Raw genomic sequence first — 27,919 nt, forward strand, 5'->3', positions numbered from 1 at the left:
ACCTGACATATGATATGAGAGGCTGGGTTTGGACCCAGATCTCCCTGCTTCAGGCTCTTTGGCATGGTGAATAAAGGTGGTCAGGGTCCCCCGACACCCCCATGTGATGCCTGTTTCTTCCACATGAGGGAGCACTTCCTAACGTGGACATTCCATTGGCCTCCCGAGACCCCTTGCTCCATGGGCGAATTGAATGAGGGTCACCGTCAAGTGCAGGTTGGGTGCCACATGGGGTCCCTGTCTAAGCCAGGGAAGCAGCTGTCCTGCCGATGAGGCCTGTGTGAGGTGCCCTCCTGTGGCGCCACACCCCTCCCCCAGCAGGGCCATCTCTGAGTGGTACAGTTAGTCCCCATACTGCTCTGTAGTTGACTGTGTAAATGACCCACATTCAGTACTTATGTGATCTGGAAACATAACCAAGTCTTTGTTTTGCAGAAGAAAACATATGGATGAGCCAAGCGTTCGTGTGTGAGCCCACGTTTGCGCCCCCGAGTCTTGTATAGAATGCCGTGGGGATGACGTTTGGGGAGCTCCCTCTGAGCTGTGCCTTTGTCCTCTCCAGCCGACAGCACGTTCGACAGTGGCCAGGGCTCCACCGTGTACTCGGACTCGCAGAGCAGCCAGCAGAGCGTGGTGCTGGGCTCGCTGGTGGACGCAGTGCCACCCACTGCCCAGAGCGTGTGCAGCCCCCCAGTGAGCGTGAGCGATGGGACTGCCTTGCCGCGTAGCCTGCCCTCGCTGGGTGCCTACCAGCCTTCCGTTGCGGTGAGTCAGCTCGGCTCTCGCACCAGAGACCCTCGTGCAGTCTGTGATGGCCTGTCCAGGCTTGGCTGGCCTGTGGTCAGTTCTTGGCCACGCAAAAGCAGGCCCATGGGAGGCCTATCCTTGTCAGTAACTGCAGGGCTGCAGGCTGGCGCAGGCTGTGACCTACCCTGAGAGGGTGAGAAAACAAGCAGCCAGTGACACCCAGTGCTTGCAAAGCTGTGATGAGCTGCCAGGGTGCCACTCTCAGAGCCATGCAAAGCTGGCATCATCTGTAGTAAGGAAATCTTTGATTTTGTCTGTTCAGCTTCCCTGAGGAGGTGGCACCTCTCCGCCTGGTAGGAGGCAGCTGTTAAATGTTAGAGGTATAGATGAGGCTGAATCGTGGGAAACGTTTTCTGTGTCATTTGAGAAGCTGGACTGAAAGGGCCTCATGCTTACACCTGTATGTGGGTTAATGGGTAAGCCTACTAGGCGAAATGGAAATGGCTAGACGAGAGGGTCACATTTGACATTTGTTTTTCGATTCTGATTTGTTTTTCACTCCGAAGAAAGTAAAACAATCGCTTGCTTCGCAGCCCCAAGCAGTCAGAAGTTGGCCTCGAGGCAGGCAGTGGAGTGGGGTCCAGAGACAGGTTAGACCCCGAGGCCCAGAAGTGGGCCAGGGTTTGGTGCCCCTGCCCTAGGAGCTGCCTGCCTGCCTGCTGCCCCGGTGCCCCGGGCTCTTCCTGGCACACTGCCTTCTGGGTACTGCAGCCTCTGGCCACCTTGCTCTCTCTCCCCTCCTCTGTTGTCTGCTTGGGATCAGAAAGTCCCTTTGGAAAAGCAGTTGAAGTGTTTGCCTCTGCTGATCAGAGTCTAGGACTCACTGGCAATTTGCCTTTGCAGTTTTGCTCGTTTCACGAAATGAAGTGAAATGTAGTTTTAAATGGCAGGAACAGCTTTTAGGAAAAGGCCCTGTGCTGCTCAGTGGTGTTTCTTAACTTTTGGTTCACCTGTGCTGGAGGTGAGCTGGAGCGTCTTACTAGGTGTTCCCTTCCTGCAGGGTGTGCTCTGCCCATGTTGGCAGCACCCGGCCAGTCCCAGCTTCCACGTGCAGACGGAAGCCCGGGCACAGGGAGGTCAAGGGCGGGCTGGCCAGACCACTCAGCTGGAGGGTTTTCCCCATGTCTTGCCTGTTTACATCTTGGACAGAAGGGTGGGGCTTGGAGGGGGTCCCGAGGGCACGCCCAGGGCTCCTGGGGAGGGTTGCTGTGGTGAGCCGCCCCGGGGACACAGTGGAGGACAGAGGGCTTGGGAGCAGAGCCCCTCTTCTGGGACTTCTTGTGCCCATGCATGAGGGCTCACATCTGTGGCCCCATTTCTCTCCTAGTGTCGGAGTCACTGGAGACCCTGCCTCTGGAACACCCCTGCATCTGGTGCTGTCCCGCAGTTTGTTCCCATGTTTCTGTTTTCTGTGAACGTATCGCATGGATACGTGTTGTGTAGTACTATAGACAAGAAGCATGTACATTTGTATCTTTTCCCCATTGAGGGACATAACAAGTATTTCTCCATGGTTTCACAAAGCCCTTATAATGATTTTTTTTCACGGTTGCATAACATTCTGTGGAGCTGATGTTCCAGAATGTTCTCTGGTTATGAATTGTGGCCATTCTTGGCTTAGGGGCCACCACACCTTGCTTCTGCTGATTCATGTTCTTAGGAAAAGCATCTCTGGCAGGACTGGGCATGGGGAGTGAGAAATGGGGCCCTGCGGCTGTCACGTGCGTGGCTGGGTGGGGGTCTTCAGGGCAGCCGCTGAGCCTGGCCCCCTCTGCTCTCTACAGCCTGGCGTGTCGATGGGCCCTGTCCTGCCCCTCACCCGAGCTCCACTTCCACAGCAGCATTTTCCGGAGCCGGCCATGAGCTTCAGCCCCGTGCCTACTGGCCCAGGCCAGCCTATGCCCTCTGGCCACCAGGTGAGTGCAGGTTGCCCTTCCCTGTGGCCGCCATGGGTGCCTCAGTCTGCCCCGACCATCTGTGTTGGCTGGTCTGGGCCCGGGTGCCGATGGGAGTTAGGGCGGGTCTCTTGTGGCTGTGGACCCACCGCAGTTGGAGGGGCCTCGCTCACATACAACGATTCTCCCAAGTCTTCGTGTCCTGGGCTCCTGCTGGGTGGGTATATGCATGCGCACGTGCTCGTTGATTTTTTCTGTCATGTCTCAGCACCTGGGGCATCTCTCAGCAGGACGCTGGTCTAAGAGAAGCCCCCTCTCTCCTCCAGCCTCCTCCGCTGGCCCAGCCAGCACCCCTGCCACAGGTCCTGGCCCCGCAGCCTGTGGGCCCTCTCCAGCCAGGGCCCCCCCACCTGCCTCCGTACCTGGCTCCGACCTCCCAGGTGGCCCCTGCTCAGCTGCAGCCCCTCCAGATGCCACCCATGCCCCTGCAGCCACTCGCTCAAGTCCCTCCGCAGGTACCGCCCCACTCCTGTCCTTCACCCTTCTCCCACAGTAGGGCCACGATGCCCACCTGCCCTGTGTCTGTGTCAGGTGTGTCCAGCACGGGCTACGTTTGCCTGACTCAGGTACGCAGATACAGTCACTGTCTGTCCTTAGAGCCATCTGAGGCCATGCTGACCATGGTCCCTTGGGGGCGGGGGTGGGCACTGTGTGACCAGTGACACTTGATACCACATGGTTGGTCCACATGGTGGATACCCAGTTGCCCAGGCTAATGCCATTGATGGTCACGGGGCTGGCTTTCATCTCATGGTCCCGTCACAGTTGTCTCGGGACAGTGATGGAAGCGCTGCTTCATGAGGAGGGTGTGAGTGTCCCTGCGGTTCACCCCGCCACCCAGCGGCTCTGACCTGTCAGCTGTTCCCCGTCACCTGGCTTGTCCTTGTCAGGTTGTGTGAGAGTCACTTTCATTGTCCAGTTAAACCACTGCCTTGCTTATTGGTGGTCATGGCAGTTAGTGGCTTTTCAGATATACAGAAGTCGATTTGTACATTTTCGCTGCCTTATAATCACACAAAGGCACTTACGTGGTGCTCATGTGCCTGTCACCAGAGAGGCTTTACTTTAAAGAGAGAACTGTCAGAGAATCTGCTGAAGTGTTTCAAGCGTGGGATCCAGATACTGGGAGTTTCCAGGGTGGAAGACCGGACATGGAAGTTTTGGAAGCTTCCACTGTGGGGAGACGCCCTCACCCCAGCTGAGTGGCACGGCCAGCAGCAGGGGCTCAATGATATGCTTTCCCCAAGAGAACCCACCAGGGAATTTGGCCTCAGTGTGAATTGATGCAGATTAGGGAGAATCAGGCAAAGTAATTTCAGCTGTTTGGGCCCGGTCTGGTGGCCCTCACCATCCTAGCCTTTGTGAATGAAACATGCCCCAGCTGTGAAGCTGCTGGTCACTGCTGTGGCTGCTCGCACGTGAGCTTCCTCTGCCATCTTCGGAGCCACTCGGAGTCCCTCTGTGGTGGTACTGAAGGGAGCTCCCCCAGGTTGTTCCTGCGCCCATCGCCCCTTCGAGCTTTCCACCTTTCTTTCTCTGGTTGAACATATTGTGCACCTGGTTCCATTTAAATTAGATGTACATTTGAGTTCCTTTGGCAGCTGCATGAAAGTGTGTTGGGCAGAACCTGCGGGAGGTGTTCTTGCCCGGCCCGGGGCAGGTGTGCCTCCGGTGGGGCTGAGCCCCAGTGGGGCTGACATGCTCATGTCTCTTTCAGATGCCTCCACTTCCTGTCATCCCCCCCGTCGCTCCGCTGGCCACAGTTGACAGCCTGCCCGCAGCCCTCCCCGACCTGCCGGCTGCCAGCGGGCCCGCTGTGCCTCCCCCTTCTCAGTATTTCTCTCCGGCCGTCATCTTGCCAAGCCTCCCACTCAACACCGCCGCTCCCCTGCCCGCGTCACCGGCCCTGCCTCTGCAGACAGTCAAGCTGCCCCACCCCGCCGGGGCCCCTCTGGCCATGCCATGCCGGACCATTGTGCCAAACGTGGCAGCCGCCGCCACTGCCATCCCTCTGCTGGCTGTGGCCCCACAGGGCATGGCTGCCCTGTCCATTCATCCTGCCGTGGCCCAGCTCCCAGCCCAGCCCGTGTACCAGGCAGCCTTTCCACAGATAGTGCCCAGCGACGTCCCACCTTCTCCCCTCCACACGGCACAGAGCCTGAGGGCCACCCCTCCGCAGCCAGCACCCCCAACGCTGCCACCGCCCCACCCGCCAAGCATCACCCACCTTCCTGAGCAGACGGCTCCTGCCACTGGGGTGGGGAGCCAGGTAATCCACCAGCTAGGGGCCTGCCCTCTAGGCACTGGGAGACCCCGTGAGATGTGAGGGGTCTGCAGGCCTCTGCTCCTTCTGAGCACCATGGCGGGGGTGTGGGCAGAGTGGGTACGGACGAGCAGGCGCCACGGTCCTGCAGGCGTGGGGATGTATGCTGCCCCTCCCATGCCTGGCACATGTCAGGAGCCACGGGATGAGGGTGGCAAAGGTTCCACCGTGGGCCCTTCCCAAGGGTCAGTAGCAGCTGCTCGCGGGGGATCTCCAGCCACACTGGGGGTCACGGCACCTGCCCTCACGTAGGTGGCACCTGGCAGTCTGTATGCGGCTGTGTCAGCTCCTCTGTGGGTGCTGGGAAGGCTCACACTGCCCGTTGTTTGTTCCCTCCCAGACCCCATGTCAGCAGCCAGGAAATGGGGTACCAGGGTTCTCGGGGGGGGGGGGTCTGTCGGTCGTGGGCTGGGCAAATGCTGGAGGCACATGGCTGCTGGTTCCAAGGCAGTGATGGCAACGATGATGTCCCAGTCAGGTGGGGGTCTCAGGTGGCTTGCCAGGCTGACTGCAGGGAAACAGGGATACTTGCCCTGCTGGATGGGTTGGCCTCATGGTGGCTCCACAGCCCCCACGTGTTTGAGAGCGTCAGGGCTGTTATCCAGCCTGTGTGAGGACAGGAGCAGTGTTGGGGCCTGTCACCTGGGTGCCTTTCCAGGGCACCTTCCTACCTGAGGGGGCTCTCACCTGGGCACCCTCTCACTTTGGCACCCTTCCACCGGGGGGCCTCTCACCTTGGCACCCTTCCACCTGGGGGCCTTTCTTGTGGGTTGGGCCTCTTACTTGGGGATCTTCTCCCCTGGTCACCTCTCACCTGGGCACCCCTCACATGGCCCCACTCTGGCTCTAAACCTCAACAGCCCTGTGCCGATGGGCACTATCCTCTGCCTTTTAAAGCTCAGGTTCCTCCTTTGTAAGGTGGGGCTGATGCTCCCTTTTGATTCTGTCAGGAAGATTCATCCCACACCTTTCCAGGGTGCCAGGTGCCCTTAGCTCATGGGAATTACTCCAGCCTGACTAAGACTCCATGTCCTGCGTGTGTGTAGATGCTGGACACGCCTCTTGCTGTCTTCCCAGAAGGGATTTGTTTTCGGAGACAGGAAGGATGGTTTCTGTTGATTAAACATAAGAGTGAGGAGGCACAACAGTCCCGTGTCCCGACTGAGCGAGCGCCTGGACAGCCTGTTACTCAGAGTAACGCCCACTCATGGGTCAGGGCCTTCGGGAAAGCCGAGGCCTGCTTGGAGGCCTGAAGTATCAGGGCCTGGGCACTTGCTGCCCATGTTGGCCTGGCACGTCATTGACATTGGGTTGTTTGCTCAGCCTGTGGCTGGAGAAGGCACTGTGCACTCAGAGGTCACCAGCCAGGCCCAGGGTCTCCCCACTGCCTGACCAGTGGCAGGTCCGGGCTTTATTGATGGGCTGGGCTGGCTGCCCCACGGGCTTCCCTGTGGCTGACCCGTGTTGTGCCAGCAGGCCCAGCGGGGGGTTGTTCTACTTCTGACTTCAACCCTCAGCTGGGGCAGGATGGAGTCTCCTGCCATTTCCAGCTGGGGTACTCCTGCCTGTCAGCCTCTCCGCCGATAGTTTTTAAAGAGGGAACAGTAAGGAGTTAGTCCTGCCTCCCAGGTTGCCCCATGGGGCCCCTCCTCAGGAGGAGGAGTTGGGGTAGCATGCAGTCCAGCCCGTGTTGGTGCTGCTGAGTGACCACACTTAACGGCTTTCCAGCCTGGCTCAGCTAGAGGTGCATAAGTGATTGTGGTTTTAGGTTAGATTTTACACAAGTGTGGACTCAAGTGCCTGTTCTTGTTTGTGTCTGCTAACTGTACACATTCTCTGAGGCGAGGCCTTGCTAGTGGGGGGTGTGGGTGCACTGTAGAGACACAGCTTGACACCCGCAGCCCAGGTGTGCTCACGGCCTGGCTGGACAGGGAAGGGCCTGCATTGCCACAGGATACCTAGGGCTCCTCAGGGACAGCAAGGCACCCCGATTTGCATCCCTGTCCTCTGTGCCCCCAGGTCCTGCTTGGCCACCCACCTCCGTATGCCATGGACATCACCGCCCAGGTCCACACGGTGCACACTCCAGCTGCCGTCCTCTCCCCACCTCTGCCAGAAGTAGTGCCGCCCGCTGCCCCTGAGCTCCTGCCTCAGCTCCCCAGCTCCCTGGCCCCTGTGATGGTGTCTGCTGCTCAAAGCTTGCCCGTGCAGACCACTGCGCTCCTGCCGCCTTCTAACCTACCACTGCCCAGTGGGTCTGGGCTCTCCAGCTCCTGCCCAGCTGTCCAGCTGACGGTAGAGCTAGCCCCTGAGGTGTGTGCCCTCCCCACGGGGCTAGGCATCCAGCGTGTCACCCCGATGCCTGGCCCAAGCATCGCAGCAGCCCCCCTTGCGGTGTCCTTGGGTCTCGGCCCCGGAAGTCGGGTTGCGCTGGGGAAGGTGGAAGCATGTGCCCCAGTACCGCTGTGGGTGCCGTTCTTCCTCGCTCTGCCGCCCTGTCACACTTTCCTTAAATGCGCATCCAAGTGGAAGGGGGATGACTTTTACAGAGAGATTTAGTGTGCTTTCCCTCGGAGGTGATGGGAAGGCCTCTGCAACAAGCCTTCCTGGATGGATGCATGTGCTACCTCGTAGGGATGATCAGAGTGGCTTAGTGTGTTTGAGAAGGGGAGGGCTCCAGCACTTAGGAATCCACTTGGCTCCAACGAGATGAAAACACTCACATCCGCCGCCCTGTCGTCAGAAGGGAGCGGGCAGTGGGCTGGCCTGTGGAGGTGGGGAGACAGCCGGCCGCCTGTGGCTGTGCCGTGGGGAATCCACTGTAACCCCACGGTTTCCATGGTTTTATTGCAGGAGCAGGCCTCACAAGACAAGCAGCCCAGTCTCCTGCAGAGCTGTGAGAGGTAATGGCTCAGCTGAGACGCACGGGGATGGCGTGGGCCCACATGCCAACTCAGCCTGCCTGCTGCCGGGGTGCAGGGATCCTGCCTCACTCTGCCCCCACGTGTCTGGGCTTCTAACAACATTCCCTGGTTCCTAGCCTGACTTGGGGGAGCCTCAGGGAGCTCCTCCGGGGTCTTTGTTACCACTTGTTGAAATGTAGTCGTTGTCAGACACTCCCAGCTGTGTTCGACGTCCTGGTGCTGGTCTGTGGTACCGAGAATGTCCCAGAAGGGAGAGTCAGTAGGTCCAGGAGGTGGGGGAGGCTGGGAGGGCAGGGCAGAGTCCAGCGCACACCTCGGTGTCTCCCAGTCCTGGGATGTCGTGTTGGGCAGGGCCTGGTTGTAGGAAGTGACCCTGTGTCTCGCGTCTCAGTGAGTCAGCACCGAGCGCACTGCTCTGCACTCTCCTCCGATTCTGCAGCGGCCCCACTGCTTGGCATGTTCCCATTGCTGTTGCACAGATAGGGAGACTCAGTCACGGGACATGATTGTTTCTTAATCCTGATGTTTACCATAAGCAGGTTGGCTGCTTCACAGGTCAGGAGGCTGAGAGAACCCAGGTCTTGAGTCAGAAAGCCCAAGCGTCCCCCACAACCTCAGTGCCGCCCAGGATTCCAAGAAGGGGCTGCAGGCTCGGGAGCTTTTCTGCTGGGCGTGGGTTTTCCAGCTGAGCACACTCAGATGCTAGAGCTTCTGGCTGTTTCCTGAAAAGCCAAGCTTCTCATGTGAGGCCAGCTTGCAGGTCGTTTCCATGGGCTCAGTAATATTCTTGGTTTTCCAGCAGCTACGGAGGTTCCGATGTCACTTCTGCAAGGGAGCTGAGTGATGGCTGTGAGGGTGTGTTTGGTGGGGGGAAGCTGGAAGGCAAGCCCACCCGGAAACATCACCGAAGGTCCACACGCACACGCTCCCGCCAAGAGAGGGCTAACCGTCCCCGGCTGACCATCCTGAATGTGAGGAGCCCGGCGGGGCAGGCTGGTGGGCGCAGGACTGGCTGGGAACGGTCTCCTCCTTGGTCTCACTGCTCCAGTGTCCCGTAGGTATGCAACACGGGTGACAAGATGGTGGAGTGCCAGCTGGAAACGCACAACCACAAGATGGTGACATTCAAGTTTGACCTGGATGGGGACGCGCCTGACGAGATCGCCACGTACATGGTAAGTGGGGGTCCTACTGGGTCAGGTCAGTCAGTGACTTCCCTGGTTGGTGAGGCTATCTCTTCTGTGTCCCTCGGGTCCTCAACTGCCAGCCCCGCTGAGGGAATGTTTGTGGCCAGCCTTTCCTGTCCTCCAGCTGTGCTGGCTTGTCACCCGGCGGCCTGCTTCTCAAGCCATAGGTGTTCCTGCTGAGCTGTGCAGCCCCGGGCTCGGTGACCAAGCCCCCTGGCCAGGTCTCACCTCTGGGGTTTGCTACAGAGCAGAAATCAACCAGACCAGTCCGTGAAGACCGGGCAGGTCGCAGCACGCTCCCATGGCAGGGCTGCTGTGCTCTTGCAGGTGGAGCACGACTTCATCCTGCAGGCTGAGCGGGAGACGTTCATTGAGCAGATGAAGGACGTCATGGACAAGGCGGAGGACATGCTCAGCGAGGACACGGATGCCGACCGTGGCTCTGACCCTGGGGCCAGCCCACCGCCCCTCAGCACCTGCGGCCTGGGCACTGGGGAGGTGAGTGGGCCTGCCAGGTCGCAGGAGGCCCAGGGCCTGCTGACTCCCAGCCACAGGCTCTGAGAGCAATGCCGGGACATCACGTGCCTGCTGCAGGAGCCCTCAGGGTGTGTATTGTGGGGGGGACGTGGCAGGAGGTGGGCGCCTGTGTCCAGTTGGAAACACCCAAGTCCGAGGCCCTGGGATGTCTGGGGGCACCGAAGTGCTCCCAGTTCTCGGTGCACACAGTCTGCTGATTTCTGACCCTTTACCTCCCTCAGGAGAGTCGCCAATCCCAAGCCAACGCCCCGGTGTATCAGCAGAATGGTATGTCTGCCTCCTGGGCCACACTCCACCATGCTTGCCTCGGAAGCAGCATTTCTGTCATTGTCTGTTCTATCTCCCAGCAAGCATTTGATAAGAGCCCCACCGAGCATATTGTTAGGGGGTTTGGCCGTCACATGGGGGCATTGTCAGAGCATCACCACGCCACCGCCCCAGGACGGCCACTCTGTCTGTCCCTGCTGTGGACTTGGCTGCTGCCTTCTGGTCTCTTGGCCAGCAGTATCCCTTCCCTGATGGTACCTTGTGTGTCATAGGAGCTAAGCCTGTGCTGGGGGTGCTTGCAAGGGCCTCCAGTGGCCACGAGGAGCCCCAAGTGGGCTGCATAGCCCCTCACTGGTGGGAGATGTTTCCTGAAGCCTCTTGTGGCAGGTCTTGTGCCAACAGCGAGGGCCATGCTGGCCTGGGAGGAACGCGCTCACTCTCACCAGCTGTTTGTTTTTGTCTTGTCCTTAGTCCTGCACACTGGGAAGAGGTGGTTTATCATCTGTCCAGTGGCCGAACACCCCGCGGCCGAGGCCCCCGAATCTTCACCTCCACTTCCTCTGAGCTCCCTGCAGCCAGAAGCCAGCCCAGGTAGGAGCAGCCAGCATCCCAGGCCTGCCTAATAACTCCGCCTTGCTCCTTTGTCCCGCGTCTCACTCCGTGTCACCTTGCGGTCCTTAGCCTGGCTTTCCTGGACTCAGGGTTCACTGGCCAGCCCGAGTGCACAGCACAGTGAAATGCAAGGGCCTCGCCCTGCGGGGCCATCGGAAGCCCCAGCAGCCTGCGTCGCTGCATCCCTGTCCAGGTGTCCTACCGCGTGAGCCACGTCCAGGCAACACTCAGGCCTGGGCTTGCTGGGCCCCTGTGCTGTGCACAGGTGTGTGCTGAAATGGCTCTGCACTCGCTCTTTCTTATGGGTGTCGTCGCAAAACACGTAACTCCTCGTCCTTACCCTCTTCGTGGCCCACCTGCAGGGACACCCTGCTTGTTTTGGGGTGGGGTGGGAAAGTCCCTTGTAGTGATAAGACTGATTTTAAATTGTCACCAAGGAAAATGACACTTGGGTATTGATCTGCACCTGTATTGCACGGGCAAACCAATAGACTTGCCCTTGGGACTGTTGGTTAAATCTTGATTTTGTGGTTCCTTGGGAGGCTGAAAATAATCACTTAAACAGACTTAGCTTTAATTCTCTAGAAGCTGGCAGGAAACAGTTGCCGATTATATAACTTGACCTAATTTATGGTACTGTAGTCCTTCTTATCCGCATTTTCCCTTTCTGAGGTGTAGTTGTCTGCGTGCAACCGTGGTCCAAAATATTAAACGGAAACTCCCAGAAATAAACAATTTGTAAGTTTTAAATTGCACTGTTCTGAGTAGCAGGATGACATCTTGCACTGTCCTGCTCCCTCCCACCCAAGACGTGAATCTTCCTTTTGTCCAGCCTCTCCACACTGTAGATGCTGTCTGCCCTTAGTCACTTAGTAGCGGTCTTGGTTATCAGATCGACTGTCACGGTATCACAGGGCTTGTGTTCAGGTCACCCTTATTTTACTTACTAATGGCCCCAAAGCACAAGAGTAGTGATGCTCGTGATTATGGCCGAAGAGAAAGCTGTAAAGTGCTTCTTTTAAGTGAAAAGGTGAAAGTTTTTGACTTAATAAGCGACCAAAGATCGTATATCGAGGGTGCTAAGATCTATGGTAAGAAAGAACTTTCTATCCTTGAAATTGTGAAGAAGGAAGAAGAAATTAGTGCGAGTTAGCTGAGAGACCACATTCACATAACTTTAATTACATTGTTATAACTGTTTTATTATGTTATTGTTGTTAATCTCTTGCTGCACCTAATTTATAAATTAAATGTTACCATAGGTATGTGTGTAGAGGAAAAAGCAGAGTATATCCCGGGTTCAGTAATGTCCGTGGTTTCAGACATCCAGTGGGGGTCTGGCAGCATATGCCATGCTGAGGAACTACTGTACACTCGTTAAAAATATGTGTAAATTAGTTTTAATTTTGTACTATGTATATTCAGTGAGATTATGCCTTTGGAGATTCATTCCCATGAGGAAAGGGTCAGCATAATAACCCCCGGCAGAGCCACAGGCAGACTTGGTGACCTCTGGTAAAGGGCCAGGCCCAACCTGGGCTGAGGGGTCAAGGGAGAAGCAGCACTGTCTGCAGTGGCTTAATCTTAAAATAAGAATGTGCTTAGATATTACTTTATGATTTTGATACACATTCACCCAGTTAATTGGGGGAGAAAAAACCTTATAAAATAAAGCTAATTTTCAGTATGATTTAATAGTTAAAGGACATGCTTGGAGTTAAGCCCTAGTTCCTTCATCTGTGCACCGACTTCAGGAAACCTTTCTTTATAAAAAACGATAAAAGAGGTGGCCAGTTACAGGGATGGCAGACCTGTTAATTTGGATTAACCGTTCACTGAGGATGACAGGAAAAGTTGGATGAATTATAAAGATCATCTTGAAGGTATTCAGGGATTCTGAGGACTAGACAGTTACCAGGCTGGGTCCAGAGGAGGATGGAGACTCAGGATGTGGCCCAGTACTGGTCTGTTCCCCTGGGGGCATTTTCCATTCCTGCAGGAGGAGAGGCTGAGTGTTGAGGCTTCAACAGCTCACCTGGCTAGAGAAAAAGGGGCTCAGAGCCCTGGGCCAGGAGGCTGGCCTTGCTGGAGTATAGTGCTGGAATAGGAAGGACTAGCTGGAATTGGGCCAGGCAGAGAGAGGAGCTACTCAGAGCACAGTGCCTTCCTGAAGGCAACCTCGGAATGCCATGTGCTTAGCTGGAAACACACAGGTTCTTTTTACAGGAAGGTGACACCATTCTGGACACCACATTAGCAGCACAAACAATTTTGTGAACACAGTATTCAGCACATAATAAAAGATGACTAGGCAGAGAGTCCTGGTTCTGGGTAAGATGGTGCATGCATACCCCACCACCCCTTTTCTCCACTGAACCTAACTACACACTGGAGCCAGTCAACACGGGGCACAGCTCTTTGAAGGCTCGGGAAATAAGTAGCAGCGGGAAGACGGGGAAGCACACCAAAATTCCCAGTACCACTGAGCTGCTGGTGAGCTTAGTGTTTTCCCTCTGGTGTCTCCTGGCCTTAGCGCAGGGCAGCATAAAGACTGGGAATGCGCGCTGGGTGCAGACAGAGAAGCTCTAGGAGACACCCTCTAGTTTCAGCTGGCAGAGCAGGGAAGGGAACTTTTTGTTTGTTTGTTTAGATTTTTATGTCCCTTTATTTTTGGGGGAGGAAGAGAACTCTTAAAGCTCAGAGAGAAGGGGGCAGATCCCTCCTTTTTTCATTTTTTCCCTTCTCTTGTGTGCCCCAGCCCACAGACAGTTCTGAGGGGCAGCAGAAGGTAACAGGAGCCAAAACCGGGAGAAGGGAGAGACTTCCCCTCCATAGGGTAGCGATGGGGCTCAAAAAGTTCAGAACCAAAACCTATTACTTTTTTTCTCTCTCTGTCCTCCTGCCACGTAGCCCTGCTCACATTGTGGAAGTGGATGGTTTCTCCAGAGATTCTGTAAGGGGAGTCCCAGGGAACCTGGAAGTACCAGGAAAATCACAGAAAGGGAGGAATAGGGGAAGCAACCTTATAAAGTTGCTTTTTTTTTTTTTTAGTAATGTTTCAGAGTGGTTTTTTTTTTTTTTTAAGATTTTATTGTGGAAAGGGAACGGGACTTTATTAGGGAACATTGTGTACTTCCAGGGCTTTTTTCCAAGTCAAGTTGTTGTCCTTTCAGTCTTAGTTGGTTGTGGAGGGCGCAGCTCAGCTTCCAGTCCAGTTGCCGTTTATAGTTGCAGGGGGCGCAGCCCACCATCCCTTGCAGGACTCGAGGAATTGAACTGGCAACCTTGTGGTTGAGAGCCCGTGCTCCAAACAACTGAGCTATCCGGGAGCTCAGTGGCAGCTTAGCTCAAGGTGCCGTGTTCAATCTTAGTTGCAGGGGGCCCTGCCCACCATCCCTTATGGGACTCAAGGAATTGAACTGTCAACTTTGTGGTTGAGAGCCGTGCTCCAACCATCTGAGAGGCACAGCTCAGCTCAAGGTGCCGTATTCAATCTTAATTGCAGGGGGCGGAGCCCACTATCCCTTGCGGGACTCGAGGAATTGAACTGGCAACCTTGTGGTTGAGAGCCCACTGGCCCATGTGGGAATCGAACCGGCAGCCTTCGGAGTTAGGAGCATGGAGCTCTAACTGCCTGAGCCACCGGGCAGGCCCCTAAAGTTGCTTTTTAATTCCTAGGTTCACCCCAACCTGTGCATGCATTGATCTGATCCTAATTAGCATATAGAAAACTTTGAGAACTGAGCTAGTAGGTAGATTTCCACCAGCTTCCAAACCACCCCTCAGTGGTACACATGCATTTCAGATGAGATTAGTATAGTAAAGAAATAGATAACTGAACTGACAGTGTAGCCACAGCTCATAAAAAGCAGGTTGCAACTTGCAGTTTGAACTTAACCAGGTCGATTGCCTGCTAAAGCAAAAATATCAACATTTACCGTAAGATTTAAACAGACTTAGAATCTCATAATATTAATTCAAAATCCAGTCTAATCCAATCCAGCCAATGCAATCCAAAATTGTTTCTCAAATGAATAACCATAAAAATGTCAACTTGCATGGAATAAGACAGTCAGCACATGATAATGGCAAGATAACATAGATATTACAATGATCTGACAAAGACTTTAAAGCAACCACTATAAAAATGCAATCACAAGCATTCTTGAAACAAATGTTAAAATAGAAAACATTTGTGCAGAAGATGCAAAGAGACAAGGAAATTTTAAAACTGGAAACTGAAATACCTGAAACTATCCAATCAGAGCTTAGAAAGAAAGATACAAAGAAAATGAACAGAGCCTGTGGAATAAGAACAAAAATCGAGCAGTTGTGTCATCAGAGTCCCAGAAAGAGAGGAGAAAATGTTCTGTGCTGAAAAAATATTGAAGAAATAATGCTTGGACCTTCCAAGTTTGGTGAAAGACATAAACCTACAGATTCAGGAAGTTGAGTGAATTTCAATAGGATAAAACCAAAGAAATCCATACCTGGACATATCATAAACTGCTGAAATCTAAAGACAGAGAAAAAATTGTGAAAGCAGCCAGAGAAGATTATTCATTATCTGGAGATGAATGGCCGTTCAAAGGACTGCAGATATCTCATGAAACCATGGAGTACAGAAGGAAGGGGTGCAACATTTTTAAAGTGTTGAAAGAAAAGAACTGTCAACCAGAATTCTGTATTTAGAGAAAATATTCTTCAGGAATGAAACTGAAATAAAGCCATTCTTAGATTTAAAAAACAAAATAAAAACCTAAGCGAGTTTATAGCTAGTACACATACTATAAAAGAATTGCTAAATATCTTTAGGCAGAGGGAAATTATACCAGGAGGAAACTTGAAATATCGGGGCTGAAGGAAGAGGCACAGAAATAATAAATATCTGAGTGAATATAACAGACTGTTCTCCTCTTGAGTTCTTTAAAACATGTTTGACAATTTAAATAAATTATAATTTCTGCTGTTGGGTCTTCTAATTTATATAAATGTAATATATAACACCATGATCATAGGAAGGGAGAGAGAGACCTATATGTTGGTACTGTTATTACCACATTTCAATTAAAGTGGTAAAACACTGATTCTAAGTACACTGTGAAAAGTTAAGTATGTATTTTGTAATTCCTAGGGCATCCACTAAAAGAATTGCACAACGAAATATAATGAAAATCATAATGGATAAACTGAGGTGGAATATGGAAAAAAATTAAAATACTCCAAAAAGAAAGAAAACTCAGGATTAAAAAGGGGGGCAGGAACAAATCATAGTTCTAAATATAAACATACCAATAATTGAATTAAATGTAAATGGTCTTAGCATGTCATATAAAAGACTGAGAATGTGAAAGTGGATTAAAAAAAACCAAAAAACTCGACCTGAGTATTTGCTGTCTAAAAGAAACTTCAAATATAATGATATAAGTAGGTTAAAAGAAAAAGGATAATAAAGATATACCATGCAAACACTAATCAAAAGACTGCTGCAGTAGTATTTTATATCAGACAAAATACACTTTAGAGCAAAGAAAATTACCACAAATAAAAGAAACATTACATATTCATAAAAGGATCAATTCATCAGGATGATACAACAGTCCTAAATATGTATGCATCTAGCAATAGACTTCAACACTCTGCTCTCAGTAATAGATAAAACTCGTAGACAGAAAAATCAACAAGTATTTAGAAGATCTGAACATAATTATCAAATTGACATTTATAGAACGCTCCACTCAATAACAACATATTCTTTTCAAGTGTATATGGACCAATTGCCATATTCTGAGTTATACAACAAAACTTAAATTTAAAAGGATTGAAATTATACCAAATATGTTCTTTTCATATCATGTAATAAACTAGAAATCATTAACAAATATAACAAATTTCAAACTCTTTAAAATTAAATAACATTTCTAAAGCTATAAATCAAAGAAAGTCTCAAGAAAAATTAGAAAACATTTTGAAATGAACAAGAATGAAAATAAAACATAATAAGATGTGTGGGGTGCAGCTAAAGCAGTAGTTAGAGGGAAGTTTATAGCACTAAATGGTTAGATGAAGAAAGGTCTCAAATCAGTAACTCAAATTTCCATCTTAAGAAACAAACAAACAAACAAACAAAACTAGACAAAAACCCAAAGCAAGCAAGCAGAAGGAAGGAAATAAAAGATGAGCAGAAATCAATGAAATTTGAAACAAAAACAATAGAAAAAAACAGTGAAACAAAAAACTGACTGGGGAAACAAATAAAATGATAAGCCTTTTGTAAGACTGACAAAGAAAAAACACAAAAATACCAGTATCTGGAATAAAAGAGAAGATAATCACTACAGATCCTCTATAAAAGGATAGTAATCATGGAATACTATGAACAAACCTACACACATAAATTTTACAATTTAGATGAAAGAGACTAATTCCATGAAAGCCAAAAACTACTAAAACTCATCCAAGATGGAATAGGTAACCTGAATTCTCCTGTATCTATTAATGAGATTGAATTTCCAGTGAAAGATTTTCCCCAGAAGAGTTTTCCAGGCCCAAATGATTTTACTGGTGAATTCTATCAAACCTTTTAAAACAGCATATAACACCAAATCTACACGTTTTCTTCCAGAAAATAGAAGAGGAAAGAACACTTCTCACATTATTTTATGAGGCCAACATTGCCCTGATATCAAAAACAGACAAAGAGAATACTAAAAAAGACTGACTAAAATCTCTCATGGAGATAGAGGGGAAAAAATTCTCAATAAAATATTAACAAGTCAAATTGAGCAATATATAAAAAGAGCAATGCACCATGACAAACTGGAGTATATCTAGGGAAGGCAATATTCAAAAATCAATTAATCTACCATATTAATATTAATGGGAACTTCCCTTTCCTACAACGGGAATGACACATACATGATTATATCAGTTTATACAGAAAAAGTATTTGACAAAATACAAAATCCATTCGTGACAAAAATTCTCAGCAAACTAGGAACACAAGGAAACTTTTCCACCCTGATAATGGATGTCTACAGAAAACTGATGACTGACATCATATTTACTGCTGAAAAGCCAAATGTGTTCTCCCTGAGTTTAGAAGATGTCCGCTCTCTCCATTTTTATTTAACATTGAACTAGAAATTTTAGCCAGATTACACATGGACGAAAAACAGAAATGAAAAGCATCAGGATTGAAAAGGAAGAAATAAAACTGTCTCTATTTACAGAAATATGATTTCATATGGAGAAGATCATAAGCACTCTAAGCAACGAATAACTCCTAAAACCATCAATGAATTTAGCAAGATCGCGGGTCACATAGTCACTATATAAAAATAACTCTATATTTCTATATACTGACAGTGAATAATTGATAACTAAAACTTTGAAAGAATACCATTTATAGCAGCTCCAACAAAAGATACTAAAGCAGTTTTGAAAAAGGAGAATCACAGAGGGTAAGGGGGGTGGAGGGTGGTAGGTGAGGGTAAGGGGGATCAAATATATGGTGATGGAAGGAGAACTGACTCTCGGTGGTGAACACACAATGGGATTTATAAATGATGTAATACAGAATTGTACACCTGAAATCTATGTAATTTTGCTAACAATTGTCACCCCAATAAATTAAAAAAAAAAAAGAAAAAGAATCAAATCGGAGGACCCATACTACCCAATGTTAAGACTTATTATTATGTTACAGTGATCTATACAGTGTAGTATAGCAAAGCGATTGGCACATAGATCAATGGAACAGAATAGAGAGCCCAGAAATAGACCCATACAAATACGGCCATTTGATTTTTGACAAAGATGCAAAAGCAATTCAATGGAGAAAGGATAGTCTTCAATAAATTTATTGAAGCATTTGGTTACCCACACGCAATGATTGAACCTTGACCTATGCCTGGCATCTTATCCAAAAATTAATTGAAAATGCATCATATATCCAAATGTAAAACTATATGACTTTTAGAATAAAACATTTGGAGAAAAATATTTGTGACCTGTGCTAGGGAGTTCTTAAACCTGACACCAAAACTATGATCCATAAAAGAAAATGAATAATTCAGATATTGTTAAAATAAAAACCTTTTGCTCTCTGAAAACCACTGTTAAGAGAAAGAAAAGACAAGCTGCAGACTGGGAGGAAATAATTGCAAATCACATATTCAACATAGCATTTGTTCCTGAAATAAGTAAAGAAATCTGAAAACCCAACAGTAAGAAAACAAACAGCACCATTAAAAACTGGACAATGGGGACCAGCCCGGTGGCTCAGGCAGTTGGAACTCCATGCTCCTAACTCCAAAGGCTGCTGGTTCGAATCCCACATGGGCCAGTGGGCTCTCAACCACAGGTTGCCGGTTCAACTCCTCAAATCCCGCAAGGAATGGTGGGCTCCATCCCCTGCAACTAAGATTGAACACGGTACCTTGAGCTGAGCTGCCTCCCAGATGGCTCAGGTGGTTGGAGCACAGGCTCTCAACCACAAGGGTGTCAGTCGATTCCTCGACTCCCACAAGGGATGGTGGGCAGCGCCCACTGCAACTAAGATTGAACATGGCACCTTAGGCTGAGCTGCCGCTGAGCTCCTGGGTGGCTCAGTTGGAGTGCATCCTCTCAACCACAAGGTTGCCGGTTCGACTCCCACAAGGGATGGTGGGCTGTGCCCCCTGCAACTAGCAACGGCAACTGGACCTGGTGCTGAGCTGTGCCCTCCACAACTAAGACTGAAAGGACAACAACTTGAAGCTGAATGGCACCCTCCACAACAAAGATTGAAAGGACAACAATTTGACTTGGAAAAAAAAGTCCTGGAAGTACACACCTGTTCCCCAATAAAGTCCTGTTCCCCTTCTCCAATAAAAAAATCTCAAAAAAACCCACAAAAACTGAACAATGGTCTTGACCAGTCTTCACCAAAGAGGATATGAGGATAGCAGTTAAGTGTATCAAACAATATTCAATGTCATTGACAGCCAGGGAAATGCAAATTAAAGACACAGTGAAGGGTCATTGCACACCTGTTAGAATGGCTCAACTAACAACATCAAGTCTTGGTATAGATATGGAACAGCTGGACCTCATCAGTTGCTGATGGGGATTCAAAATGATGCAACTATTCTGGAAAACATTATGCCATTTTAAAAATAAAAATATATTAATTACAAGACAACAAATTCATTCTTCAACATTTATACTAGAGAAATGAAAACTCATGTTCATTGAAACACCTATGTATGAATGATGATAGCAGTTCTATTCATATGTGCCCAATTGCCCAAACTGGAAACAACCCAAATATCCTACAGTGGGTGAATGGATAAACTGGTATTTTGAAAAAGAAACAAACATTGATACATGCAACAACATGAGTGAAACTCATAGGCATGGAGAGGTGAAAGAAGCCAGTCTCAAAAGACTACATACTGTACCATCCCATTTATAATGACATTCTCCAAAAAACTATAGTGATAGAGAACGGAGTCAATGTTTGCTAGGAGTTAAGAGTAGGAGAGTGTGACTATAAAGAAATGGCACCAGGAAGTTTTTTGGGGGTGATGGAATTGTTCTGTATCTCGATTGTGGATATGGATATATGTGTGTTCTATTTAATTGTGTGTGATAATTTAAAAAGTGAAAAAAAAGTTTACATACGTTGGAAAAAAATGACGTGGCAGATAATGAAGCAAAATAGTATGAAAGAAAAGCAGCAGCAACAACAACAAACAATAAAAGAGATCCTCAGACTTCTACTTTAGGCCAAGATGGAACACAAGCACTAGATTTATTCTTCCTCAGAAAACAGAAAGGCAGGCAGATCCATGAAGCAATGTTTTTCAAGGCTTTGAACATAAGATGATAAGGAACATTGATCCTTGCAACACTGAGAAAACTGATTTTCTCAGCTTACAGCCCAGAGAAAGATTGCAGCCACAAAGCAGGGAGGGAAGGTGGGAAAGATTCAGGCAGAGCTCACCAGACTCCCTGTGCTAAGATCAGCCTGAGAGTCTGGGGAGATCCAGTGGCAAGAGTTTAAAGGGCTGAGTTCTGGAGAGGAGAAAGTGGCACAAACAAGTATGGAGACTATCAGAGGATTCCCCTTGATTATCTTGCAGAGCACTGCTCATGAGGAAACTAGCTAATGCCACAAAATGAACCACCTCAAAGAGCTGAAGGGAATAGTACTGGAACTTATATGTTCTGTGAATGTTTGTCCCAGCAGCCAGCTGGAAACCCTTATAATTTAAACGGCATTGGGTAGAGTGCTGAGAAGAGCCTTCTCTCAGTAGTGAATACTTAGCCCTAGAGTAATTGTTCTTTTATCCCGCCTGAAAAACCTTAACAGCGAGATCTGAAAAGATCAAGCCATCTTAGAGCAGCTTAACTGCATCCCACAACAAAGAATGTTTATCGGTATACGTATTCAGTTCCCAAGAAGGTAAATTTTACATTGTCTGATAGCCAATCATAATTATTGGGAAGGACGATATAAGAAAAATTCACATTCTAACCAATGTTTAGCTAACACATTTGTTAGAAGTAGCAGACAAGCACATTAAGATAGTTAACTGTATTCCATGTGTTCAGAAAGCTATAGGAAAAGAATGTACTTCACCATATTGATAAACTAGAAAACAAAGAACAAAACGAATTCATATGGTTATCTCAATAAATGCAGAAGAGGCATTTGACAAAGTTCAACAACTATAAACATCCTCAGCAAATTCAGAATAGAAGAGAAATTTATCAACTTAATCAAGAGACGACAAAATCCTATAGCTAATATCAAACTCAGTGGTGACAGACTGACATCTTTCTCCCCAAGATCATGAATAAGACAAGGATGTTGCTCTTACAGTGTCTATTCATCATTGTATCGGAGATTGTAGGCAGGACAGTAAGTCATAAAATGGGAATAAAAGGCATCCAGGTTGGAAACAAAGACCTAAGGTTGTCCTCATTCATAGACAACATGATTGTGTAGAAATCCAGTGGACTCTCCAAAAAAGCTGCTAAAACCAATAAGTGACCTGGTTGTAGGATACATGATCAATATACAAAAATCCGTTGTCTAGCAACAATCAAATATTGAAATTTAATGATTTTAGCGAGGCTTCTGTTGTAGCCACTGCTGTCTGCGCTTTGCCATGCTGCCCAAAGACGACAAGAAGAAAGATGCTGGAAAGTTGGCTGAGAAAGACAAAGACCCAGTGAACACATCTGGAGGACAGGTCAAAAAGAAGAAGTGGTCCAAAGGCAAAGTTCAGGACAAGCTCAGTAACCTAGTCTTGTCTGACAAAGTGATGTATGACAAAGTGTAAGGAGGTTCCCACCTATAAGCTTATAACCCCTGCTGTTGTCTCTGAGAGATTCAAGATCCGTGGTTCCTTAGCCAGGGCAGCCCTTCCTTAGTAAAGGACTTATTAAATTAGTTTCAAAGCATAGAACTCAAGTCATTTACACCAGAAACACCAAGGGTGGGGATGCCTCAGCTGCTGGTGAAGATGCAGGAACAACAGGTCCAACCAAGTGTACATTTAGAAAAATAAAACTTTATTAAATAAGAAAAATTGAAACTTAAAATAGCTGTTTTTTTTTTAACAATTTATGAACTATTAGGGTTAAACCTGATAAAATATCTGTAAGACCTATATAGTGAAGACTACAAAACAATATAGATGGAAACTAAATTAGACCTAAGCAAGTACCCTGATCATGGGTTATAAAACACAGCATTGTTACGGTATTAATTCTCTCTCAATTGATGGATAGATTCTTTGCAGCTGCTATCAGAATCCCAGAAGTCTTTGTAGCAGTTGAAAAGCAGACTCTGAATTTAATGTGAAAATTCAAAGGACATTGGAATTTGGAAATAGAATTAAATTGGAACACTAACACTCTCTGATTTCAAGAACTATTATAAAACTATAGTAATCAAGACAGTGTGATACCGGTGTAAATGTAGGCAAATAGATCAATGAATAAAAATAGAGTCCAGAAATAGACCCATACATAGATACACTTCTTTTTTTTTATATAAACATGCAAAGAACATTCAGTGAATGGCAGCCTTTTCAACTCTTGGAACAGTTGACCATCCATATGTGAAAAATGAATGTCAATCCATACTTAACACTGTGTACAAAATCAACTCAAAATGGAATGTAGACCTAAATGTAAAACTGAAAACTATGAAACCTGTAGTACAAAACGTAGGAGCAAATTTGTGGGACCTTGGATTAGACCAGAGAGTTCTTACATAGAGCACCAAAGTATAATCTGCAAAAGAAAAAAATTGGTAAGTTGAATTTCGTCAAATGTAAAATGTCTACTCTTTGAGAAACACCAGGCAAATGAAAAGACAAGCTGGAGACTAGGAGAAAATATTTGCAAACCATTATGTAATGAAAGACTGGTGTCCAGATGATATAAGGAACTCTCAAAATGCGAAGAGAAGAAAATAAGCAAGCTAATGAAAGATTTGTACAGACACTTCATCTAAGATATGTGGATGCCAAAGAAGTACATGAAAAGATTATTCAGTAGGGAAATGCAAATTCAAACCACAACAGGACTCAACTGTACACCTGTTAAAATAGCTCCAATGCAAAAGACCAAGTGCTAGTGAGGAGGTGGAGGAATTGGAAGTGTTACACACTGTAGAAGATGATACAACCACTTGGTAAAACAGGTGGTAATTTCTTCTAAAAATAAACATAACTAACATAGGATTCAGCGATTCCACTCCTAGGTATGTACCCAAGAAAAAAAGGAAGTAGACATCCGATACAAAGACGTAACGCAGGGTGTTAACAGCAGCTTTATTCACAATGGCCTAAAGTGGAACCAGCCAGGTGTTGAGCAGCAAGTGAGCACTGCTGTTTATCCACGCAGTGTGACACAACTCTGCAGTGAGGGGAATGAACTGCTGATACACTTACTGCATGGTGATTCTTAAAATGGTTATGCTTTTGTCCCGCCTAAAAAAAAAGAAGCCAGACAAAAAGAAATGCATACTATTATCTATGACCACATTTATATAAAAGACTAGAAAATGCAGATTAATCTATAGGGACAAAAACAGATCAGTAGTTGTCTGGGGTATGGCAGGAAAGGAAGGGAGGGATAATTGCAAGGTTCGTGAAGAAACGTGACAATGATGGATATATTCATTATATTGATTGTGGTGAAGGTTTTGCTTATATACCTGTGTCGAAATTTATAAAACTGAAAAAATTATAAATGTGTACAATTTATTCCATGTCAGTTATACTTCAACACAGTGGTTAAAAACCAAACAGCAGTAACAGAAAGCAGACTCGGGCACCAGACATTGGAGTTATCAGAGAAGTATGTCTGCTTATTGTGTTAAAAATAAATAAATAAATGACTAGAGTGAAGTTTTTGGAGAAGAATTGGTAACTATACTCCCCTCCCACCAAAAAAAGAAAGAGATAAACAAAACATAAATGGAAATTCTAGAACTGAAAGATAACAGTAGTTAAGATTAGACCTCACTGGATGGTTTGTACACTGCTGGAGAGAGAATTGCAAACTGAAATGTAATTCAAAAGAAAATAAAGTAAAATAATGATATTAGAAATGATGGAAAATACAAAAGAGGAGCTAAGAAATAAGGGGTTACCTTAAGATATGATATGTGATATAATTGGGGTCAAACATATGATATAATTGGGGTCCCAGAAAGTAGGAGAAAGATAAAATTAAGTTTGAGAAGATAATGCAGAGAATTGAAAGACATTAAGCCACCAATTCAAGAAGCCCTCCAAATTCTGAGAGAAAAACGATAATTAAATATATATAATATTTAAAGTGCTGACAACTAAAAACAGAAGAATGTAAAGGACACTAGAGGGAAAAAAAGGTATATTTAATGGAGCAAGAATGATTTGGATAGCTCCTGTCTCAGTAGATGAAATGTTTACCAGCAGACCAAGGAATACTGTTTTACTCAAATGCTGAAGAAAATACATAAGCCCTAATGCGTCTTTTGGAGCAAGAATTAATATAAGACCCGGTCTTATTTTGGGGGAAACACAGTAAGTGCCAACCTTGAATTTCTACCCACTGATAGGATCAACATAACGATGAAATTCATTACAAATAAAGAATTCATTACCTTCACATCTCAACTGAAGAAATACTAGAGGGGAATTTTTTAGATAAAAGAACAGTGACCCCAAATGGAAGTTCAGAAATGCAAGAGGGAATAAAAGTAATGGAATGATAAATACATAGGTAGGTCTAAAGGAGTGTAGATTGTATAAAAACAATGTATTCTGAGATTGGAAATGTGATGGTTATGTTAAAATACATGAAAGTAAGGGCATATTTATCAAGGGGATCAAGGGTACTCCCAGGGATCCCGAGTTCTTACATTGTTGGGGAAGAGAGCCAAAATCAAGAATGGATATTGTAGTCTCTAGAATACTGCTGTGAGAATTGTAAAATAGCAGACAACTTCTACACTGATAGTGGAGGGGTCGAATGGGGAAGAATTTTTAAAAACAAAGGATAAGGAAGGAGAAAAGCAACACCAAATATTATAAACACAAAGAGAGTCATTAGTAAGATGGTACTTTTAATCCAACTAGATTGGTAATTAAATATAAATGAACTAAATAAAAGGTTGTCAAATGTAGGAAAAAATAGAACAAACCAATAACAAAGTAAGACATAAGAATATGAAAGGTTAAAAGGAAAGAAAGCTAGTGTAGATCTTTTTATATCAGACAAAGTAGACTTTAAGGTAAAACATAATGGTGAAAGATTCAGCTATTCTGTAAGATAGAATCACTCTATATTTCTGTGTCTTTAATAACAGCCTGAAAATATATAAAGCAAAACTTAACAGAACTAAATGAAGAAATAGAGAAATCTATAATCATAATGGGAGTTTCAACCTTCAGAACATGAAGACAAAAAAATAAATAAGGGTATAAAGAAGTTCAACAATAGAATTGGCAGTTTTGGTCTACAGTAGAACACCTAATAGCTGAAGAGTACATATTTTGTTTTCAAGCCCACACAGAATATTTTAAAATTAGCCATATGCGAGACACACAGTCAATCTCAACAAATTTCAAAGGATCAAAATCATTCAATACACGTTCTCTAATTATAGTTAGAAGTAAGCTAAAATTTGAAAATAAGATATCTAAAATGTTTCCATGTTTGACAGTTAAGAAATGCATTATAATATCCCATGAAGCAAAGAAGAAATTATAACAGAAATAAAGAAAACATTCTGAATGATAATGATACGAAAATCATGCAAATGAAAATATTACATATAAAAATTTGTAGGATGCCGCTAAAGCTGTATTTTGCAGAAATTTGCAGCCTTAAGTGTATATATTAGAAAGGAGAAAAGGCTAAACATCAACAACCAAAATATATTCATTGTAAAACATTAAAAAGAGAAAAGAAAATTGAATGCAAATAAAAAAGGGAGGAAATAAAACATAAGAGCATGAACTAATGAAATGTAAAACAAACATACAATAGACTATCAACAAAGCTTGAAGTTGGTTCTTTGAAATGACTTACCAATAAAATTGGTAAGCCCTTGGTGAGACTACAGAAAAAAAGACAAGGCACAATTAGTGTCAGGATGGGAAAAAAGAGAAATACAACTTACCACACTTACCTAAGAAGAAACAGGAAATTTGAAAAATGCTATAAACAAAAAAAATGAATCAGTAATTAACAACCTCACGCTTACTCAACTTTACTCTCAAGGTTGCTGGAACAGCTCAGCATATAGCCTTACAGATTCAAGTGCAGGCAGGAAAGAGAATCATCTGTTTTCAGAAGGTTGTAGAAGTTTTGGGCCTGACTCCACTGTGCAAAACGAAGAGTCATATCTGTCTCTACAGCAATTACATGTCCAAGTGCTGCAATACACAGACTGACTTGTGTCCAAGTTACATGCACATTCCTGGAGTTGAAAATAGAGACAGCTGTTCTCGAGAGGAAATTCAGAGTGGAAGAGGGGATTGATGCTGCTTAGTCAAAACTGGCAAATGTTCACAATAGTAAGAAATGTGGACTCACCCAAATGTTGGAAAAGAGGTGATAATTGTTGAGAAAAAGAGAAAGAACAAATGGAGTTTATCTGAAGGGTGGAGAACTCTGCCCAGGTTTAAAAGACAGAAAGAGGGAAAGAAACCCTTGAGAAGATAATGGGGAGGAATGACGTCAGCAAGATGGCAGAATAGGAGATAGCAGCCTTCATCCACCCATAGAAACAACAATTAGACATCTGTCTATAAATGGAAACAGCCTGCGAAGGAACCTGTAGGAACATGGTGGAGCAACAGTGGAGAATAACTGCACAGAAAGGATTGCTGGGGAGATGGCATTTGCTGAGACATCAGGAGACAACTAGGAACAAAGAAGGGTAGCTCTATATCAGTCACATGGCAGGTGCCATCATGGTTCCCAGTGGCCTGCTCTGTGGAGGACCCATCATCCTCTGCTGCTGAGGACCTCCACAGCCCCCATAGCAGCCATGGACTCCCCGAATATTTCACAGCAGATGACCCCACAGTGTTAGTGGGCATGGACCCTAGTGGCTGGCTTTGCAGAGGACATTGACAGCTTTTGCATTGAGGTAAGCAACAGTATTGCTGCCATGGATCCCCCAGGGAGAGAGATGTTATTGCAGCCTTCCCCTGAAGGAGCTGCTGCTGTTGCATAGCCCTGGGACCAGGACTGCCGGCGGCCTCCCCCAACCCTGCACATACCCCGGACCCCAGAACCCTGGCTGTTTGGAGTGCACCCATACTTCAGACCCCAGCTCTATGGCAGCTCCACATTCACGCATCTCAGGCACTAGAGCCACTGCAGTTGTGGGCGAGCCAGAGCCCCAGAATCTGGAGTCATCATCACTCTGAGCACCTACATTCCAGACCTCTGCTTTATCTCTGCTCCATGGGTGCCCATACATCAGACACCAGTGCTACCACTATCCCTGCGAATGTCCATAGCTAAACCTGGGGCCAAGAGGGATCCCCTTAACCACAGCATCCCCATGAGAGAACAATAGATCAGGAGGTGCCCAGCAGCTTTCACCACTGAAGACACCCACAGCCCCCACAGCGACTGCAGCCATGTGCAGTTGAGGATCCCTGCCATCTTTGTTCATGCTGACTCCAGCTGATGGGGCTGCACGGAGGCTGCATTGCTGGGCCTGCCCTGAAGCTGGAACCACCATGCTCCACCCAGCTAGTATCCTTGCACACTGTTGCAGGTGTAAGTCTTTCCCCACTA

At 46.8% G+C, this 27,919-nt stretch overlaps 1 protein-coding gene and 1 pseudogene across 1 annotated transcript in view; both read left to right on the forward strand.

The window, feature by feature from the left end:
- The window catches only part of WNK2 (WNK lysine deficient protein kinase 2), a 110,558-nt gene that overhangs the window by 47,705 nt on the left and 34,934 nt on the right, over nucleotides 1-27,919 (forward strand). Inside the window, exons 9-19 of the mRNA XM_033122000.1 lie at nucleotides 563-765; nucleotides 2,592-2,723; nucleotides 3,029-3,217; nucleotides 4,480-5,031; nucleotides 7,105-7,398; nucleotides 7,939-7,988; nucleotides 8,812-8,980; nucleotides 9,068-9,184; nucleotides 9,524-9,694; nucleotides 9,955-10,000; nucleotides 10,472-10,591. Coding sequence (XP_032977891.1) covers nucleotides 563-765; nucleotides 2,592-2,723; nucleotides 3,029-3,217; nucleotides 4,480-5,031; nucleotides 7,105-7,398; nucleotides 7,939-7,988; nucleotides 8,812-8,980; nucleotides 9,068-9,184; nucleotides 9,524-9,694; nucleotides 9,955-10,000; nucleotides 10,472-10,591 — 2,043 coding nt within the window. The remainder of the gene's footprint in view (nucleotides 1-562; nucleotides 766-2,591; nucleotides 2,724-3,028; nucleotides 3,218-4,479; nucleotides 5,032-7,104; nucleotides 7,399-7,938; nucleotides 7,989-8,811; nucleotides 8,981-9,067; nucleotides 9,185-9,523; nucleotides 9,695-9,954; nucleotides 10,001-10,471; nucleotides 10,592-27,919) is intronic.
- On the forward strand, nucleotides 21,615-23,523 carry LOC117032014 (40S ribosomal protein S25-like; annotated as a pseudogene).

Source organism: Rhinolophus ferrumequinum, chromosome 12, assembly GCF_004115265.2.
Source record: "Rhinolophus ferrumequinum isolate MPI-CBG mRhiFer1 chromosome 12, mRhiFer1_v1.p, whole genome shotgun sequence".
Taxonomy (NCBI): domain Eukaryota; kingdom Metazoa; phylum Chordata; class Mammalia; order Chiroptera; family Rhinolophidae; genus Rhinolophus; species Rhinolophus ferrumequinum.